This window comes from Anas platyrhynchos, chromosome Z (genome assembly GCF_047663525.1).
Source record: "Anas platyrhynchos isolate ZD024472 breed Pekin duck chromosome Z, IASCAAS_PekinDuck_T2T, whole genome shotgun sequence".
NCBI classification, from domain to species: Eukaryota; Metazoa; Chordata; class Aves; order Anseriformes; family Anatidae; genus Anas; species Anas platyrhynchos.
Genome location: NC_092621.1, coordinates 36,159,077 through 36,178,488, shown reverse-complemented (window position 1 = coordinate 36,178,488; position 19,412 = coordinate 36,159,077). Strand labels below are relative to the sequence as shown.

The 19,412-nt window shown below is 36.8% G+C and overlaps 1 protein-coding gene across 5 annotated transcripts in view; it reads right to left on the bottom strand.

The window, feature by feature from the left end:
* Nucleotides 1-18,870, bottom strand: part of ADAMTSL1 (ADAMTS like 1) — a 487,860-nt gene extending 468,990 nt beyond the window's left edge. For all 5 annotated transcript variants that reach the window (XM_072030863.1, XM_038170180.2, XM_072030865.1 and 2 more), the window contains exon 1: nucleotides 18,720-18,870. In XM_072030863.1, the coding sequence (XP_071886964.1) occupies nucleotides 18,720-18,797 (78 nt within the window). In that variant the 5' untranslated portion in view covers nucleotides 18,798-18,870. The remainder of the gene's footprint in view (nucleotides 1-18,719) is intronic.
* Nucleotides 18,871-19,412: the final 542 nt, after the last annotated feature.

Sequence of the window (19,412 nt, the reverse complement as noted above, 5' to 3'; positions counted from 1 at the left end):
ACATTTTTAAATTGACAATTTATTAACATACAAGGGGAATTTTCCCTTAAATTAGAAACTTACAGCCATTTTTTGTATCTAGCACAGCAGTCAGTAGACCTGTTCTGTAGCTTGTCAGTACAACAGCTATATCAAAATGTTATTAGTCCATTTTTATTACATGCTTATGTTACTGTTATTCAAAATATTTTGTCTATATTTCAGCAACACTGTCAGTAAGTACAATAATTTTAAAACTTGGTGATGTCTTTGTGGTTAACTCTTAAATTTTACTAGATAACTAGGCACCTTTGTGTTCCAGGACAAGTTTTTTCCTCTAGGAGGAAAAATAAGAAATTAATTTCATCTTCTCCCTCACAATTGATTAGAGGCAAGAATCACTCAGATTACATCAATGGTTTGGGATTTCTGCCTCCCCAAATAAATGTCTGCTAAGCACACTTTCATTACATATTCTTTATTAAGGTAGAAATACTTGTGGATAAACAATATGCCATCTGAAAGAAGTTTTGTTTGAAATGTTGACATTACCAGCCCCTCCTACAAGGTCTCTCCAAACATTCATTTTTATATCACTGCTCAATCATTAACATTTCTGTAACAAAATAATCTTTCACTTGTCATTGCACTCTCCAAAATTGTTTTAATTTCTGATAAAGCTTAAAAATAATTTATTTTTGATAGAACTTAAAAATAAAGGACATTTCATTTTCAATAGTCTTTACAAATCTATTCCTTCTGCTAGTCCTCTTTTTCCTCAGTTAGGTGAAGTATAATCATCTTAAGATAATCACAGTTGCTTCATAGCTTTTCACAAGGCCAAGGAGGTTTTGTGTTGAAGCTGACAGTGAGTTCAAGCTTCTATTATCTTTCATGAGTAAATAACCAGGGCTATATGTTTTTATATTAGTTTATATTAGTTTGTAGATTGCTTTCAGCTTTTAACTTCATGTAAATGTCTTTCCTTACTTCTCAGATAACTGACATTGATTGACTTATTTTAGTGGACTTTTTCCTGGGTAACCCTGAACCAGACAGAGCCATGTAACTTTATTTTATTGAGTGGCTCACGTTCTAGAACAGAATCTATAGACTTCAAAATAATTTGATAGCTGTCATGGATTAACATCCTTTCACTACAAAAAAAGACAAAGTCTGCAATAAATATTCCTACTATAAAACGCAGTTCTACTTGGTAAAACAAGTTACCACAAACAGATATGTCATCTGTAAACATCTGTAAACACTCTGAATACAAACATAAGTATATTTTGTAAAAAACAGATGGAAAAATGTAGCATAAATTGGAGAGAACTTTTTTTTTTTCTTTATTAAAATGCACTCATATATGTTATGGTCCTATAGAACTGCACTCCTAAATAGTTACAGGACAGGACTATAGCACGACAATCCACAGGAGAAATCACCTTATACCTAATCCATTTACCTGATCTACCACTGGCTGATTTCAAATTACATCTTATCATATCTGACTTGGTAAATTCTATGGACCTTTAATCATGAAGTAAAGTGGTTTTATAAGGCTCTCATGTTATGTCATTATCTATCTATCTATCTTCATTATCTGTCTTTAGAAAATAACAAGAAAAAGATATCCTGGGTAAGCCAAATAGTAGGTGAAAGGAATGTGTCAAATTGTTAAAAATCAGTTCAGAAAATCAAAGATGTCAACCACAATTCTTTAAGCTTATTTTAGAAAGTCTTAAAACAAATAGGAAGAACTTGCAGCAAAATCTAAATATATCGCACCACTGCATTCATGCAAGTGAAAAAAAAAAAAAAAAAAAAAAAAAGTTTATCTTTTTCTGTTGTTATTTCACTGAAAATCTTTTTCTGTTGTTATTTCACTGAAAATGAACCGCTTGCAGAAATACCTTCAAAACTTTTTTCATGTCTGGTGTACAGAACTCAGAAGTAACAAGATGTGCCAGCGGTAGTATACTTCTCTTAGTTTCATGTGTTGTTATTGCATAATATTGCATAATAATACAGAGACATTACATTTTGCACACATTTATCTCACTCAGAAGTAGAATTCTAAGTACCACCATTGTTGGTTATTTTTAGACAGCCTTTTTTCTCTTCTACATCAGACCTTTCTGTTTGAACTGTAAAAGGAATTCAACGTGTTGAACATACATAACTAAAGTTACAAGTATAGGAATGGTGATTTTATGCATCAAAAATGCCTATCCTCTAGCCCATGCCCAAACCCATAGCCAGCTATCACATTTACTTATTACTAATCGAAAGGTAAAAGTTGCTGTTGGACAATTCTACTTATTTCAACATCTTCATCATCTTCTACTTATTTCAACATCAACATCACTTGCTTCCTAATAAAAAATATTCCTTCCCATAACATACTGAATTCATAACACTAGGCTCTTGCAACATTCATAAAATCAGCTGGTTAACCTACTTTTTCATGATCCATTCCTAAACACATACCCCAGACCCAATGATATGTGGTCTGCTCTACCTGCGGCTAAATCCCATGACTATATCTTCTATTTAAGGCAGCCTGCATACCCCAGTCTCCACTTACGTCTGGAAAAAGTCTACGGTTAGTCCATTTAATTTTATTTTCCATAAACCTAACTGCAGCTTGATCTCTGTCCTTGTCAGGGCATGTGGGCAGTAGAGCAATAACGAAATAGGAACTTGTGTCCCCAGACCAGCCCATCACTCTCTCAATGGTAGAGATCAGCTGATGAAATCAGTTCTTCCTGCCAGACTTCCTAAATCCTCAGCCTAGACTTAGCTTTGGAAAATCAGCCTAGGTCAGCCAATTACATTCAATTTTGTCCCACTTTTACATTTGCTTTTAAATTCAGTCCTTCACAGATCACTTTGTTAACAAAGTATCACAGATTTCTTAGGAAATTTTCATTTTTAATTAACATTTGTTGGAAAATTTTTTATATTAAAAAAAAAAAAAAGACAAAGTAAAGCATTGATTCATTACTAAGTCTCCATTAATCATAATTTCCCTCTTAGCATTGGAACACATTTACCTTGGGAGCCAGGAATTCTCAAAAAATTAGTTCAGTTTTTGTGTACTGCTATTGCAGAACCATAGGCCATGAATGTTGTACAATCTTATATATGGAGCTTCACTATTTTGTCTTTCTTCCCTTTAAGAGGAGAAAAAAAATAAAATAAAATAAAATAAAATAAAATAAAATAAAATAAAATAAAATAAAATAAAATAAAATAAAATAAAATAAAATAAAATAAAATAAAAAAACAAAGCTTTCATTAAAATTTGGATTTTTTATTGTTTAACACTTTTTTTCTCTCTGTAACTGAAGATTCTAAATCTGATTCCTCTAGTGGTTTGTTTTTTCTTGTTTGATTATTTTGTTTTGTTTTGTTTTTTTATCTGTAATGATATCAATCGTAAGAAGCGCTGAAAAAAAACAGCTCCTTTTCTCGTGTGAACATACAATGATTCTTCAGCTATGCTTTTAAGTTGCTGTATGTACACAATATTATTGCATCTACCTGCCCCAGAGCACCTCTGTCTATAGTTTTTAAAGGTATTCATTTGTATGAATTATTCTTTTTCTTATAGATATTTAATTCTAAATTGCCTGTGAATTTTTCAATTGCAATTGTCGGTGAATTTTTCAATTACAAAACAATTTTATTTTCACTGGGGTATTTTCTTAAAGTAGTGGGAGAATGAACTGCCAGTCAATATTGCTCTTACAATACACATAAAAGCCTGAAATAAGTTATATTTGTCAGAATGCAATGCAATGGTATATTAAGTGATCTTCCTCTCGCCCCCCCCCCCCCCCCCCAAAAAAAAAAAAATCTATGCTATATAATAATAAAATGTAAAGAAAAAGAGGTAACTGTGTAGAGGACTTCCAAAACGTAAATTTTGGGTTTCATAGCTGAAAGTAAAACTTTCTGACTGTAAAGCTTTCTGACTGAAAATGCGATTGTATTCCTGTACTTGCTGGGGAAACACATTCAAACATATGTATCTAAGAACAGGCTTTCTTCAGTCCAAAAAACTTTTTTTAAATTCATAACTTGCCTGTTTTTTTGTTTATAGTTTTTCATGGATATATGAAAATATTGGGTATTTTTTCCATTTAAACATACAATTGGCCCTTTCTCTGAACTGCAGGAAACTGATTTCTATCCAAGAATCTAGGGGCATTAGGAAAATATCTATTCCTATGTGTGTAAGCCTGGTGCAGTAAATGATATTTATATATTCATACATATTTTGTCAGACACATTTTTTCAACCTAATAAGTGTATTTTAGGTACTTAAAAAATAGTTTTGCAAAACTTTTATTTCTCCATAAGCAGATATTGTAATCTTACCCAGTGTTTTATATGAGCCAGTTACCCTGCAGTATCAGGAAAGTGAAAAACAGCCACACCTCTTTCCCTTTCATTGAAGGGAGTGGGGTCAATTTTCTAAACTGCAGAAGCCAAGACTCACCAGTGAATAAAATTTAAAAGCGGATGAAGATTTTCTAAAGTGTCTCACCTTTTCTATCAGGAAATAAAAAAATAACTGCACACTGTGAGGGGGATGGAAGAACTAGGGCAAAATTAGACTCTTATTTTCATTTCCTCTCCTGTTATTAAGCCTAAGGAGCAGGGAAAAAAGGCCTGTCAGGTTGGCTTCCAAAAGATGCATTCAAGCTGTCTTGAACCAAACAATTTTTTATATATATTATATTATATTATATTATATTATATTATATTATATTATATTATATTATATTATATTATATTATATTATATTATATTATATTATATTATATTATATTATATTATATTATATTATATTATATTATATTATATTATATTATATTATATTATATTATATTATATTATATTATATTATATTATATTATATTATATTATATTATTTGTTGTCTTATCACAATCCAACCTCCTCTCTAAAGAACTCAAAAATCTTATAATATTGAGGAAGCTGAAGCAACTGCCTCGAAATTTACTATTTTTTTGATCTGGTTTGCATCCAAATATCACCAGGTTAGATCCAACCCATGCCATTTACAAGAGGAAAGGGAACATGAAGAACAGACTACATGATGCAGAGGCTTACATGGACAAAAAATAATGGCCTTGTTAGTTACAGTTTGTTGGGCCTTATCTGATTCTCTTTCCATGATAGGACCAAACAGACAATATCCTTCTCATATAGCAATCACCAATAAATAAATAAATAAATAAATAAAAATCACAGTATACATAAAGATATAATTTCGTATGTTTTAATTCCACCATAATTTCTTAAGTATAAGCAAAAATTCAGGGCACCTTTAATACCTTTTTCCATTTAATGCATTGTTTGGGAAGGAGACAAACTGGTAAAATTGATGTACCTTTTGTTTGTTTGTTTGTTTTTGTTATTGATCTTAGCCTTGATAAATCAGGTGAGCTTTATCAACAGCAGGATTCAATATTCCTATAGAAAAAGCAATTTTGCATCTTAGAAAAATTGAGAAACTTAAAATACAAGAAATTCAGAAATGATCACATCAATTTAAGATTGCTGCTTTTTCCTTTTGTATTTTACTTAAACCATCGTAAAATTCTGTGTGTGTACCCAGAAAAAACATGATGTGAACAGACTTGGAGAAGATAAAAACTAAGTGCACAGAATATTTTACCTTAACTGAGGGGTCTTGTTTTTAATTAAAAATAAATACATATATCATAGATCTGAAAGCACTTATTAAGGCATATCCATCTGGGTTATCCATGACAAAGAAACATATAACAGTCTTCCTTTCATCATTTGTAGTCATAAACAAGATGAGCAGCTAAATAAGCTGTTCCCATGATTGTAAAATTTACATAGAGCATGTCAGAAGAATGAAACATCAGTGTTCAGCTGCATGATCTTGAAGACATCTTTGTAACAGTATTAAAGCATTTTTGAGAAATAGATTTCTGCAAAATTCCCTTCTCACATGCAATATGTCTTTCTTCCTTTCCTTTCCTTTCCTTTCCTTTCCTTTCCTTTCCTTTCCTTTCCTTTCCTTTCCTTTCCTTTCCTTTCCTTTCCTTTCCTTTCCTTTCCTTTCCTTTTGGGAAAATTAAAGCCTTGCAGATATTAAAAGATAACAAAATAGATTGAAAATAGATGGAAATGCAGATCTCTTCTTCCCCTCTTTTTATTTAAATACAATTTATTCTCTGAATATCTACTGCAATGTGGAAAAATAAAATAAAATAAAATAAAATAAAATAAAATAAAATAAAATAAAATAAAATAAATAAAATAAAATAAAATAAATAAAATAAAATAAAATAAAATAATAAAATAAAATAAAATAAAATAAAATAAAATAAAATAAAATAAAATAAAATAAAAAGATTTCTTTCATAAGATGTAAAAATTGTTCATCTCTCACATTAAACCCAAGCTATCTGTGATCTTTGACCAAAAAAATAAATAATAATAATAATAATAATAATAATAATAATAATAATAATAATAATAAATCCAAGCCAAAATTAAATAGAACAAAAGCTATGCTAGTAGCTTTTATTTATCTTAACCAAAAGTGTCAGATAATCATATATGCTACAATCTTAAAACCATTACTATATGATGAAATATTTTTGGATCATATGGATTTTTGATTAACAACATACTTATTTAAGTTTTCCTAAATACCTTAGTGAACTACAACATTGTATTAGATTAGATGCTCACAGTGACCCTGTGAACAGTCAACTTTCTTCTTTAGCTTCTGTTCACCATTTTAGAACATGTTCTGTCACAGTTAAAATCACATAAGAAGGAGCCTGATGTGGCTATAAATATACTTTTTTAAAATGCCTGGTAAGCAGCTTTCTTCCTGGTAGGTGAGAAGCCTTCTTCCATGTTTTCATCCAAGATGGAATTTTTAGGGAGACCTAAGAAGATCCAAGACCTCAGGTTCACAAACCAGAATTTGTTCTGCACAAAACCAGACACAGACCAAGGTTGAGCCTTTGCATGGAGTTATCTGAGTGAAACCAGTATTTCATATGGAAACAGAATGCTTTTTTCTTTTCTGATAAGAAAAGCATCATTTTGAAAAGGGTACAATAAATATTAATTTTAATTACACTCCATCAACCAGAATTCTTTATACATGACATGATATATAAAATTGTGAGTCTGAAGTCTCCAAGACCAGGAAAAGATCTGTGTTACAACATGGAACATTTCAGGGATCCTGTTAAAATATTGTCTCTCCTTTCTGTTAGTGAGTAATCAATTAATAGCAGAATGCCAGAGCTAAACATGTGGCAAAAATCTGTAACTACAGTCATCAGATACAATTAAAGATAGTTTTGATGCTATTAAAAACCTGTCTTTTCATTTCTCCCAGACTACATGTATTGCTGTACAGCTGATATATGGAATGAAACTTGTTCCAGATAAATATTTATCCTGAAAGTTGATGTTAAAGTTTAAGGAAATGAAAATAAAAAGTACAGCCACCAAATAAACAAGCAAACAAAGATATTTTAAAATTCATATAAATATGTTCAAATATCACTTCATCACCTCTCTTTCTCTTCACAAAGAGAAATAAGGATATGGGGCAAGTTAATTTTAGCATTTTAAACCTAAGCAGAAATCCATGTTCCTCTTTTACTGAAATTTGAGATATATGAATAGCAGACCTCCACGCTGCAGCCCATGGTGGAGCAGGTGGATGTGGCCTGGAGGAGACTGCAGCCCATGGAGAGCCCCTGCAGGAGCAAATTTTAGAGTGCCCCCTGTTTCAGATAGTTATAGAAACAAAATAATTTTAAGCCTTGCAAAATCATATATAATATATATATATTTAATTTCAATTATAGTTCAAGGCAAGCTGTTAGAAAAATAATAATAGTAAAAAACACTAGAGTTCAGGTTTTCCTGAGAAGAATTTCCTTCTGGTGTTTAGACATTTCTTTAAAAAGTGTTTATTATAGCTTTAAAATCTTTCTCCAAAACTGTCTTTTAGCAACGACTAATAATTTCGTGGAGTATATATTAATGTGCACTTCTAGTACCATTTTCCCACTGTCAGCTTTCAGACACTTTAATATTAATTGAAATATGTCTAAGATTATAAGATATCTAAGTGAAATCCTAAACACATCACTTGTCAGATTTTTGTTGGTTACTGTTGGTTACCTGACTAGCATAGGTCACCCTGTCAAGGAAAGTGCAGAAACTACTGCTTGTCTAATGCATTTTGTTTTATTTCTCTGAATTGCTACCAAGCATTCAATTTACTTTTTTATTTCCCTTATATGTCCTTTCTGGCAAGCAAAATCATTCTTCATTACGTGGCTGTCCAGTTAATTCCACAGTCATGATAATAAGAATATTCAGTTACGTTTCCAGATCATATTAGAAGTTAACAGCAGGAAGATAAACCCTATGCTCAGCTTCCTTGAAACAGCTGATCACCAAATAATAAATCCTGTCTACAGTGCAACCCCCTTGTGGTGAGGTTTTAACATTCACACAGGAAAAATATTTTAAATTTGCCATTGAAGATGTCTACATTCTACCACCATACCGTTTCAAACTGTCTCAAGTCAGGGAAATTGAATAAATACATACAATGATACAATAATAGAGTTTCCTGGACTTTGATGCAAAAAACAAAATTACACAGTCATCATTTCAGTATGTTAATTTACTCCAAAATACAAAACATCATAACAATGTTATGACAGTATTGTCAAAATTATCAGAGAATGAATACAGGATGGGGAGGACAGAAACATTTTTCTAATAAAAATGTTAATATAGCGCAAGCTTCTAGGTTAAAAGAAAATCAGATTTCTTTCCTGACAGTATGAAGCCTGTGTTTGTTCTATATATTAGTATTACCTACTCCAAATTAAACACAATTCTGAATGCACAATTCATATTCAGAATGACCCAGTAAGACATCTTCTCTCTAGCCTCTGTATGTTTGTCCTGAGGGCAAGTAACTTTCAAATGTAGAAGGGATTTTTTTAATGACTTCTAGCTTTGGCACTTGCCATATATATATACACAGGTGTCCATGTGCAAGACTGTAGTAACAGCTTTCCATTGTAAGGGACTTTAGGGTAAATGCACATTTTGTTAGCAAATGAAAATGCTTAGGCATTTATGCAACTACACAACATAAAAATATGGAATTTAAAAAGCAAATGCTGAGCTCACTTGCTTATAAAATGAACTTCAGTATGAACCTAAATAGCAACATGAATATTCCTATGAAAGCCAAAAGTTCTGATCCATCTGGCAACTACTCTTTAATCTTCTGAAATGCTTCATAATAATTCAGCTTCTCATAGATGTTAACCCTAAGCACAATAGTTTCTGCAAAAATGTATTTGTAGACAAATCATTAAATATTATTTTAATAACTTGAAAACTTCTCTATAAAGTAATATAAAATAGAAAAAAAAATGTTGAAGAGGTTACATTCAAGGTTTGAAAATGACTCACTTCCAGAGTAAACGCTGCTTTTGATTAATCATTGCAGTACAGCACAGAAACTCCTAGGTACTTTATTTAACTCCAAGTGGATTTCAAGAGTTTACCTCTTAACAGCAGTCTTCCACTAAGCAGAAATTGAAAAGCCACTATTCAAATCACAGGTGAAGCATTATGCTTCAGTGACAGTACTCATCCTTTGCATGCAATATCCGGTGCCATTATCTGCAAGTTAAAGGTTAGAATTAAAAGTCAATGGGGAAGAACATACCAAATGTATAGGTCTTGTTGCCTTCTATGGACTGTTCAGACAGTCTCCAAATCTGCAAACACACCTGTGTAAGTTGGTTCATATGGCTGATATCCTAGGTTCACTGGGATCACCTACAATCAGTGTTACAAACACTCAAGACATTTTTCAGCAGGAGAACAGACATGGCAAGAGAATGCCAAAAAGGGCAAGAGAATAACAAAAGCAACATGGAACTAAGGTGGCAAAAGCAAAAAAATATCTGGAAATTGATTTCTGGTTTTACATAGGCATAACTCTCTCATGAGAGGTTTTGTAAAGACAGCTTTTTCTTATTGAAACCTACAGATGTCTAAAATGTCAGGTATTTCGGATATCAAAAAATGATAACTTTCTAATAAAACTTCTGAAAAAAAGATCTAACTGGTTCCATTTCAAAATGTTCCCATGCTCCACTCTGTGCATGAGTTTACCATGGTAAATTGCAATAATTGCCATAAATGCATAAATTGCATTTCTCACACTATTGCATTGAAGATGTCATGTTTTCCATGGGGGGGGAAAAAAAATAAAAAGTAGTTTACAAATGTGCCATTTTCAAAGCATTAATTAAGCAAAATTGTCACTTAGACTTACAGTACTGACCTCTGCTGCTGCCTTAATTCTCCAGACAACTGCAAAATCTAAAAGCCTAAACATCAAGTTTTTTGAAATTCAACAGAAAGTCTGAAGTGTCATTCCTCTGTTCATCAGTCATCAGGCAGATTTCCCTCTCTTCATTTCCCCTTCCCTATTTAAACTTAGGTCAGTCAAGACATGGCAAAAAAGAAAGGAAAAAAAAAAAAAAAAAAAAAAAGACATTCTTCATGGCTGTGAAGCATGATGCAAAGCAACTGGTCAATCATTTCTGGGAGTCAGCATAAGTCAAGATGTGTCTGGCTCCTTTCTATTTCCTCTGAAAAACAACAGAAAAAATCACACACACACACACACACAAATGCAGCCACACAGGACTAGTTTTTTGGCTATTATAGTTACATAGTAGCACGTTCTTATATATGAATTATTTCCTTTGTATCAGCTCTCAACAGAAACGTGCAGTCATAAGAAAAGAAAAATGGGTTTCTGTAGCTCACCTGAGCTACATGGAGAGCAGAGATATTATAACTAAGTCAAAATCCACAAACAGGACTTTCAGTTCAATGCAATACATGTGCCTGTTTAATCTGTAAATCAAAACAAAACTAAATGAAAAAATTACTGGCAGTTTTGTACAAATTCGCTCTTCCACTATTAAATTCATTATTGAAAGACTGACACATATGCAGTCAGTTTAAAATATATATATACATGTACAGATGAAAATTCTGGAAACATTTGTTTGAGTCAAAAGTAACAATATCAAACAATGCTTCACAAGCCATATCTGGGACTGATGTAATGCAGTCGTTATTCATGGCACCTAGCCATGTAGGACTATGAGCAAACTGAAGCAAAGATGCAAGAATAGACTTTGTTTAATTCCTGTGATGGGCATTATTGTCTTAGATGAGACAATTCTGCTAAATCACCCACTCCATTTACACAGAAGTGTTGAACTTCTGTATTAGCAAGGCATATCATATTGCTCTTGTAAATTCAGTAGAATAACATGGTTAAAGTACCATGTTTTCTGTTATCTGGAAGAATGCATCGTTATGATCTGATTTTCCCTGTATGTTTATTCCAAATTATGTGATCTTTTTGTCCTTCTTCCTTTTTCTCCTGTTTTTAGAAAGTGTATCCGTGTGTCAAATAATACCAGTCATCCATTCCTCCCATAATTTATTCCAAGGTAACCACTTTATATTGGAACATATATGAATATAAATGCATACACTGGAACCTAATAAATTTATTTTAATATTTTATATTAAATAAATTTATAAATTTATTATATTTTTATATATAATAAATTTGTTATAAATATAAATTATTTATAATTATTTATAATTATAAATTATAAATTTATTTTATTTTTAATTTATTACAAATACACACACATAATATATATATATATATTAAGCTCCACATAATATATTTCTGAAAGACCCTGAACTGTCTCTTTTCATTCGATTTCTCCATTTCTTGGTAACTTTCTTTGCACGTACATGTCCAACAATTATGCTGACTACACATTTCTCTCAAAAAGTACACAAAATACATACCTTTGAGACTGCAAAGGGTCTAAAGAGTTTAATTAAATTTAATAGGGGCATGACTCAGATGTACATGGTGTTATTCACCAGCTCTTGTAAAGGACATGTTGCATTGCAGTTACATTGCTTACTGAAAGAGAAATGTGTTGTTTACACCTGGGACACAACTGCATGTTTGGCATGAAAAGAGCCTCATGGTACACTATAATAAGATTATGGAATCATAATATCATAGAATCAGTTAAGTTGTAAAAGACCCTTATGATCATCAAGTACAACCATAAACGTAACACTACGAAGTCCACCCCTAAACCAATCCCCTTATTGCCACGTCCACACATCCTTTAAATACCTCCAAGGATGGCAACCCCACCACTTCACTGATCAGATCTTTCCAACGTCTAACCACCTTTTCCATGAGGAAATTCTTCCTGACATCTAATCTAAGTCTCTCCTGATGCAACTCAATGTCATTTCCTCATGTCCAATGACTTGAGAAAAGAGACTGACACTGTCCTTTCTGCAACCTCCTTTCAGGTAGAGAGCGATGAGGTCTCCCCTCAACCTCTAGACAAAATAGCCCCAGTTCCCTCAGCTGCTCCTAATATGTCTTGTTTTCTAGCCTCTTCACAAGCTTCATTATTTGTCTCTTCACACACTCAAACAAATCAATGTCTTCCTTGTGGTGAGGGACCCAAAACTGAACACAGCACTCAAGGTGCAGTCTCACCAGTACCCCTTACAAGGGGATAATCACTTCTCTAGCCCTGCTGGCCTGCTCTGTTTCTGATACAAGGCAGGATTCCATTAGCCTTACTGGTCACCTGGGCATATTGCTGGCTCATGTTCAGAAAAGATGTACTCATGTACATGAGATGATATGGGAACAGAAGCATACAGGGAATATTTGATTTACTAAATCCAGCTAAAGATTTGATGGTCTACTCACCATACATTATCCCATTAACAGAATTCATCAGTTTTGATCATATTTTTTTTTACAGGAGAGGCATACATTGTAGAAATATATATATATATATTTTGAAAGAAGACACTGGAAAGTAAATATATTGGAGTGTGGATTGCAGTGAAAGAAGATTAAAAGGATATCTGGGCTCCTCATTTTTTGCTTTTTCATGTTAAGCAAGATAAAGATGTAAGGTAAAGATACAATTTCTAACCAAGATTTTTAGAACTCCTACTGCAGGCTTATCTGATAATCACTGAGAATTCCTCAGTCTCTGGGGCAGCTATAAGCAATAATTTACGTGCTTGGATGTTTCCATAAAGTCCTAGTTGTATTCACTTTTTGCACACAATGTGAACTTCTAAACAGGGAACAGAACTTCATTTTAATGCACAGGTTGCATTTTTATTAAGAGAAGTAGTTTTCAGGACACAAGACTGTAACACAAAATTGGTAATGAAAGCTAAATTATCAAAAATTATGCCTCTGTTTTTTTAAGGATATTTTCATGAATCAGTTCTGCAGTCATTAATTATGAATTTTCCATGTCTCTACCTAACTGTATGATTGCATTATCAACCCAGTTTTGCTTGAAATACTCACAAAAGGGGGAATTTTCTTTAACTTGATGAAAATTGGCACACAGCTGTAAAAAATAGGAATAAGATAGAATTTCAAACCATATAGACATCATAATAGCAGAGTTTTATTCCTTTTTTTCTGTTCACACTGAGGGGGCAAAAGCTAATACAGAAGAGATGGTTATTGGGGTTACATAAGAGAGCAATGAAGAATATCTTCAGAGATCATAAGACTTGATATGCTTGAATCTCTACAAGCAGACATGCTAACATTCCCATTCCACATGTTTGCTTCTTGATCTGTTGTAGCTGGTGCTTGACCTCCATTTGAATTGCACAGCTCCCTCATTCACCCCACTTTGCACATGTACAGATGAAAACATGACAGTAGGATTCAGATGTAGAATCTGAAATTATTCAGTCTATGCATAATTTCAGTTTGGCTCATGCAACCAGAAGAGGAAGTAACTTCTTTTTTGATATATGTACATATTCACATACAGCCTGTGAAAATGTGTGAAAATGCTTGTACCTTAGATCTCAGTTGACCTGCAGGCTCAGAGACCTATAACATTAACATATTTAGTCTCTTTTTCACAGTATGAGCAATAGATATCTTCAGTGCAAGGCCTTTCTCCTGCTAAATTTTAAACCCTTCTCCATAAAGAAGCTAAGGGGCCTTATGGCCTTTGTGAAAGAAAGACCATTAGAACTGTTTTAAATAGCAAATATTTCCCCATACTCTACATTTTCAGAAACAGCTCTACAATTTTGAATGAAATTTTCCTAATACTTGGTTTTAATCAGATACCCTGAGTGGTAAAAAGTTAGCCCAAAGTCTTCTCTTCACCAAATATTTAAGTAAGCTTTGCAGAAAAGGCAATTTGGCAGAAAAGGACCTGGGAGTCCTGTGAGAAAACAAGTTGTCTATAACCAAGCAAAGCACCCTTTTGGCAAAGAAGGTGAATAGTATCCTAAGCAGCATCAGGTAAAGTACTGTCAGCAAGTCAAGGGAGGTGATCTCAGCGCTGGTGTGGCCACACCTGGATTACTGTGTCCAACGCTAGGTTCCCTGGGAGAAAAATGGATATAGTGGGGAGAGTCCAGTAGAGGGCCACAAACATGTCAAAGTGTCTGGAGCATCTCTCCTATGATGAAAGACCAAGAGAGCTGGGACTGTTCAGCCTGGGGAAAAGAAGGCTCAGGTGGGCTGTGCACATCAATGTGCACAAACACCTGAAGGGAATATATAAAGAAGATGAAGATAGGCTCCTTTCAGTGGTGCCCAGTGACAAGACAAGAGGCATTGGGCACAATATGAAACACAGGAGGTTCCTTCTGAGCATCAGGAAGCAATTTTTTACTTCACAGGTGACTGAGCACTGAAAGAGATTGCCCTGAAAAGCTGTGAAGACTCCCTCCTTGGAGATCTTCAGAGGTTGTCTGGACATGGTTGTCTGGGCAATATGCTCCAGGTGGCCCTGCCTGAGAAGGATGTTGCACCAGATGGGCTGTAGAGGTCTGTTCCAACCTCAATCAATCTGTTGTTCTGTGATTTTAATCAGAAGGGCAAATCGAGTCTTACAATTTGAAATGAAATATGATGTTTAAAACAGAAAAAATATATATATAAAAAAAAAGAGAGAGAGAGAGAGAGAGAGAGGAGAGGAGAGGAGAGGAGAGGAGAGGAGAGGAGAGGAGAGGAGAGGAGAGGAGAGGAGAGGAGAGGAGAGGAGAGGAGAGGAGAGGAGAGGAGAGGAGAGGAGAGGAGAGGAGAGGAGAGGAGAGGAGAGGAGAGGAGAGGAGAGGAGAGGAGAGGAGAGGAGAGGAGAGGAGAGGAGAGGAGAGGAGAGGAGAGGAGAGGAGAGGAGAGGAGAGGAGAGGAGAGGAGAGGAGAGGAGAGGAGAGGAGAGGAATAATACTACCAAAATCCATAAAAGCACACTACAAATATTATTTTGATAGTTTCAGAATGTTCTCAAGAAGATTTTACATGAAACAAGTAGGGCCATGGTGTTATTTCAGTGCTGGCTGACTAGTTGAAGCATGTAATAATTAATACTTGTATTAATACTTGTATTCTAAGATTTTGTCTTCATCTCTTTCTTGCCCACAGTTTCAATTAAAATGCTCTCAGACTGAATAAATTTAACTTCTAACTGTAAAATGATATATATTTTTTTATTTTTATTTTTTAATATACAGATTAAAGGTATATTAATATTTTTACAATATTTTAACAGCTTTGTTTTGGTCTTTATTCAAAATAAGAAAAAGTTGTACACTCCTTTAGGTTGTCTCCAACCTAAATGGCTCCATGATTCTATGATTCTACAGCAGGTGCTTTAGAAGGGTACCTTCTTCTCCATATGAACAATTTGCTAATACACACAATACCCCCACTTCTTTCCCTCCCACCCTATAATACATGCTGTGGATATGAAAAGGGGAGAAGCATATAACAGCCACACTGCTTGAATATGAAAATAAGATAGGATATAGCAAATATGAGGCACACAAAGTACAGAGACAAACGTGAAAATTCAATCTTCCAACAGTCTATGTCACTTCCAGACCTAAACCTACTTGTAGCTAGTCAGTCCTTAAAACAGATGTGAAAATGCTTACATCCATGAAGTTCATACATGAACTCAGAAGCAGAGCTAAAAGCTGAGTCTTCTACAATAACTAATACATCTAAAGGCAATTAAAAAGTAATTTCATGTTCTTCTGTTGGGTTATCTACTCTAATCTCTTCAATATGATTGCAACAGGAAATTAAAAATGAAATTCACCATGAGAAGAATCGCTCTAAGAATCTGAGAGTTGGTTGTAGCCATTCCTAGTCAAAGCTATGGGAAGGGATGAGGAAATTGAAATTCCACAGGAAATGTTGAACTGAGGATGCAGCATGAACACAGGTCATCTCCAGAATTTTAGCACTTGATTCCAAAATACAACATGAAAATAGAATTTGGACCTGTAATTGTTACTGTATGTTATTTATTGTTAATTAAAGGACCCAGTTTGGGTCCTTTAATCATGAAGGGTTTACAAAATAGCAATAAAAACACCACACAATTTAAAGACCCAGTTTTCCTCTCCCTCAAAAAGAAATGCAATGTATTATTACCTATGCTCCTCTTTATCATAATAGGGTACACCAATATCATCCAGAACCTAAATTCATGGTCATACTAAGAATATTCATTTTTTCATTCTAATTTGGTCTAAAATTTAGATTAGTACTATACAGTGTTACAGAGTTACAACCATTCTGAGTATCTTTCTCTGTGATACATCCACATACCTATGGGTGCTTAGCAAAGCATAACTTTAACCCCCATGTAGTCAACTATCTCGCATTACAAACACTAGAAAAACAACAGGAGGCTTGCTGGGCTGATTATGGTTTTGGCCATAGGAAACACTGCCCATGAGGAAAACTGATTTTATTCATGCTATCACTGTGTAAATTTGAGATGAGAGGCAGGAGGCAGCGCCAAGCTGCTATTTCAAGAGTAACACTATCTCAATAACTGTAAAATGTTCATGCAATTCAGTATCCAACATAAAAGCCAAAGGAAACTTAACTGCCTTTCTGTACCAGCTCTCAGACCTCTGCACTGCATCTCACTGGCTCCACACCTTTTCAAAAGTAAGCCTGAATATTCTGTATTTGCATGTAAACAAGAAGTCAGGAGATATTTTAGTTCTCCATGAAGAGGAGCTGCTTGCAAGAAAGAGGACAAGCAGGTGCACAGGGCCAGGGTAAGCAGGGACAGAGCTGAGTGCCAGGGGAGATTAGCTCAGCTTCAGTCCTGGGAGCAGAGCTGGTGACAGGGGAAAAGGATGTGGCAGATGAGGTTTCCATTGGAGGACCATGGCTATTATGGCACTAGTAGCCTCCGTCAGAAATGCATATAGCAGAGCACATTAGGAATTGGCTTCCATGTGCCAGCCTGTGCACTTCTGAGGCACACAGTGCTACCAGCACACCCTCTAGCTTTTTGCCCACATCTTGTCCATTGAGAAAGTCACCATCCTGTTCTGACTGCATGCCTGCAGGTGCAAACTGACATCACTCCTCGCCACCCACTGCCCCTGTTGCAGGCTGCCGAATCATCTCCTTTGCACAGGCTTGATGCAGCTACAGAAGGCAATGTGATCTGGCATAAAAGCTTTTCTATCAAATGAAATTAAGTTTACTCAGGATCACTAGACTAACGAGCTCACAGTTCTGCAGTTGCCACACAGGTCCAAGGGAGGAGAAAATACATGGTCAGGAGCACAAGGGAAGATCAGAAATGTCCCATTCAGCAGCAGCCCGATGTTACACAGAATTTTGTTTTCTTGAGAGGGTTAAATTAAGCTAATGCCCTAAATACAAACACATCATCATCTTTACTGCAAATATGCTATTACTTACTTAAAACTCATCTTAAAACTTTAAGAACAAAAACAAATGGGAATGATTTAGGAGAGCCATGTTCACACTTGCTTTTCTTTAGGGCACATACAAAGCTGAAAGTGCGTTCTTTTATTGTCTCCAGAGGGCTGGATGGGGCACCATAAGAGAGGCTATTTTTTTATTATTTTTTTTTACCCTTGGCTACAGTCGTTGAAATAAAAGCTGGGCAATAGCACATAGATGACTAAGTAAAGCAAACTACCTGTGGAGCATGTTAGAGGATGTAAATTACACTCGAGGGAAATGCAGCGACACGGCCCAGCTCCACTATCTGCTCCGAACGAAACAGCCGCTGGAGAAACGCAGGCGGGGCGGGGGGGGACGGACTCTCAGAGCTGCTCTGCATCTTGGAGAGTACCCCCCCGACACAGCCCGAAGGAGGCTGAGAACCTCACTTCCCGGCGCTCGGCGAGGGTTAGCAGCACCGCTCACTTTTCCTACGACGACCCATCCCATCCTCCCGCTGGGGGGCTGTAACACCAGCCTCCCGCCGGCCCCCGGCTCGCACAGATATGCGCCAGCTCCTGCCCTAGCCCCCCGCAGGGATCAGGGGGCTGCGGAAGCTACCTGCAGTCCCGGGGGGGGCCGCGCTCCCCGGCACCGGGAGCATTCCTGCGGCCGCAGGTGCGGAGCTCCGGCTCCCGCGGGGTGGGGGTCCCCGTCCCGGCGCTGCCCCCCACGACCACTACCACCTTCCCCGCGAGGAGGCGGCCGCCCCCGCCCCGCCAGCTTCCTCCTTACCTGCGCGGCGGCGGCGAGGAGCCCCAGGGCGAGGGCCAGCAGCGCGGTGCCCCGGCGCTGCCCCGCCGCCGCGGCCATCCTCCTTCCTCCTCCTCCTCCTCCTCCTCCTCCTCCTCCTCCTCCTCCCGCGGCGCTCCGGCGCGGTGCACCGGGGGGGCCGCCCCGCTCCGCCGCTCCTTGCCCGCCCGGCGGCCGCCCCTGCGCGCCTCTGCGAGCGGCGCGGGGTGCGCGGCGCCTCCGGGCCCCGCAGGGCAGGGAGGTGCGCGGGGGCGCGGCCCCCCGCTGCCGGGCGGCGGGGAGGGAGGCGGGGAGCAGCCGCCGCCGCCGCCGGTCCGCCCCCGCCAGCCGCCGCCTCCCCCGGGGCTCCCCCGGGGCTCGGACGGAGCGGGCAGCGCAGGGGGAGGCAGGGAGCGCAGGCGGGGGTGCGGCCGTGCTGAGGCGTGGGGCGCACAGGCAGGGATGGGGCAGGCAGAGATGGGGCAGGCTGATAGGGATGAGGCAGGCAAGCAGGTATTGGGCAGGCTGATAGGGATATGGGCTGACAGGGATGGGGCAGGTAGGCAGGGATGGGGCAGACGGCAGGAACGAGGCAGGCAGAGATAGGGAAGGCTAATAGGGATACAGGCTGACAGGGATGGGGCAGGCAGGCAGAGATGGGGAAGGCTGATAGGGACGGGGCAGGCAAGCAGGTAT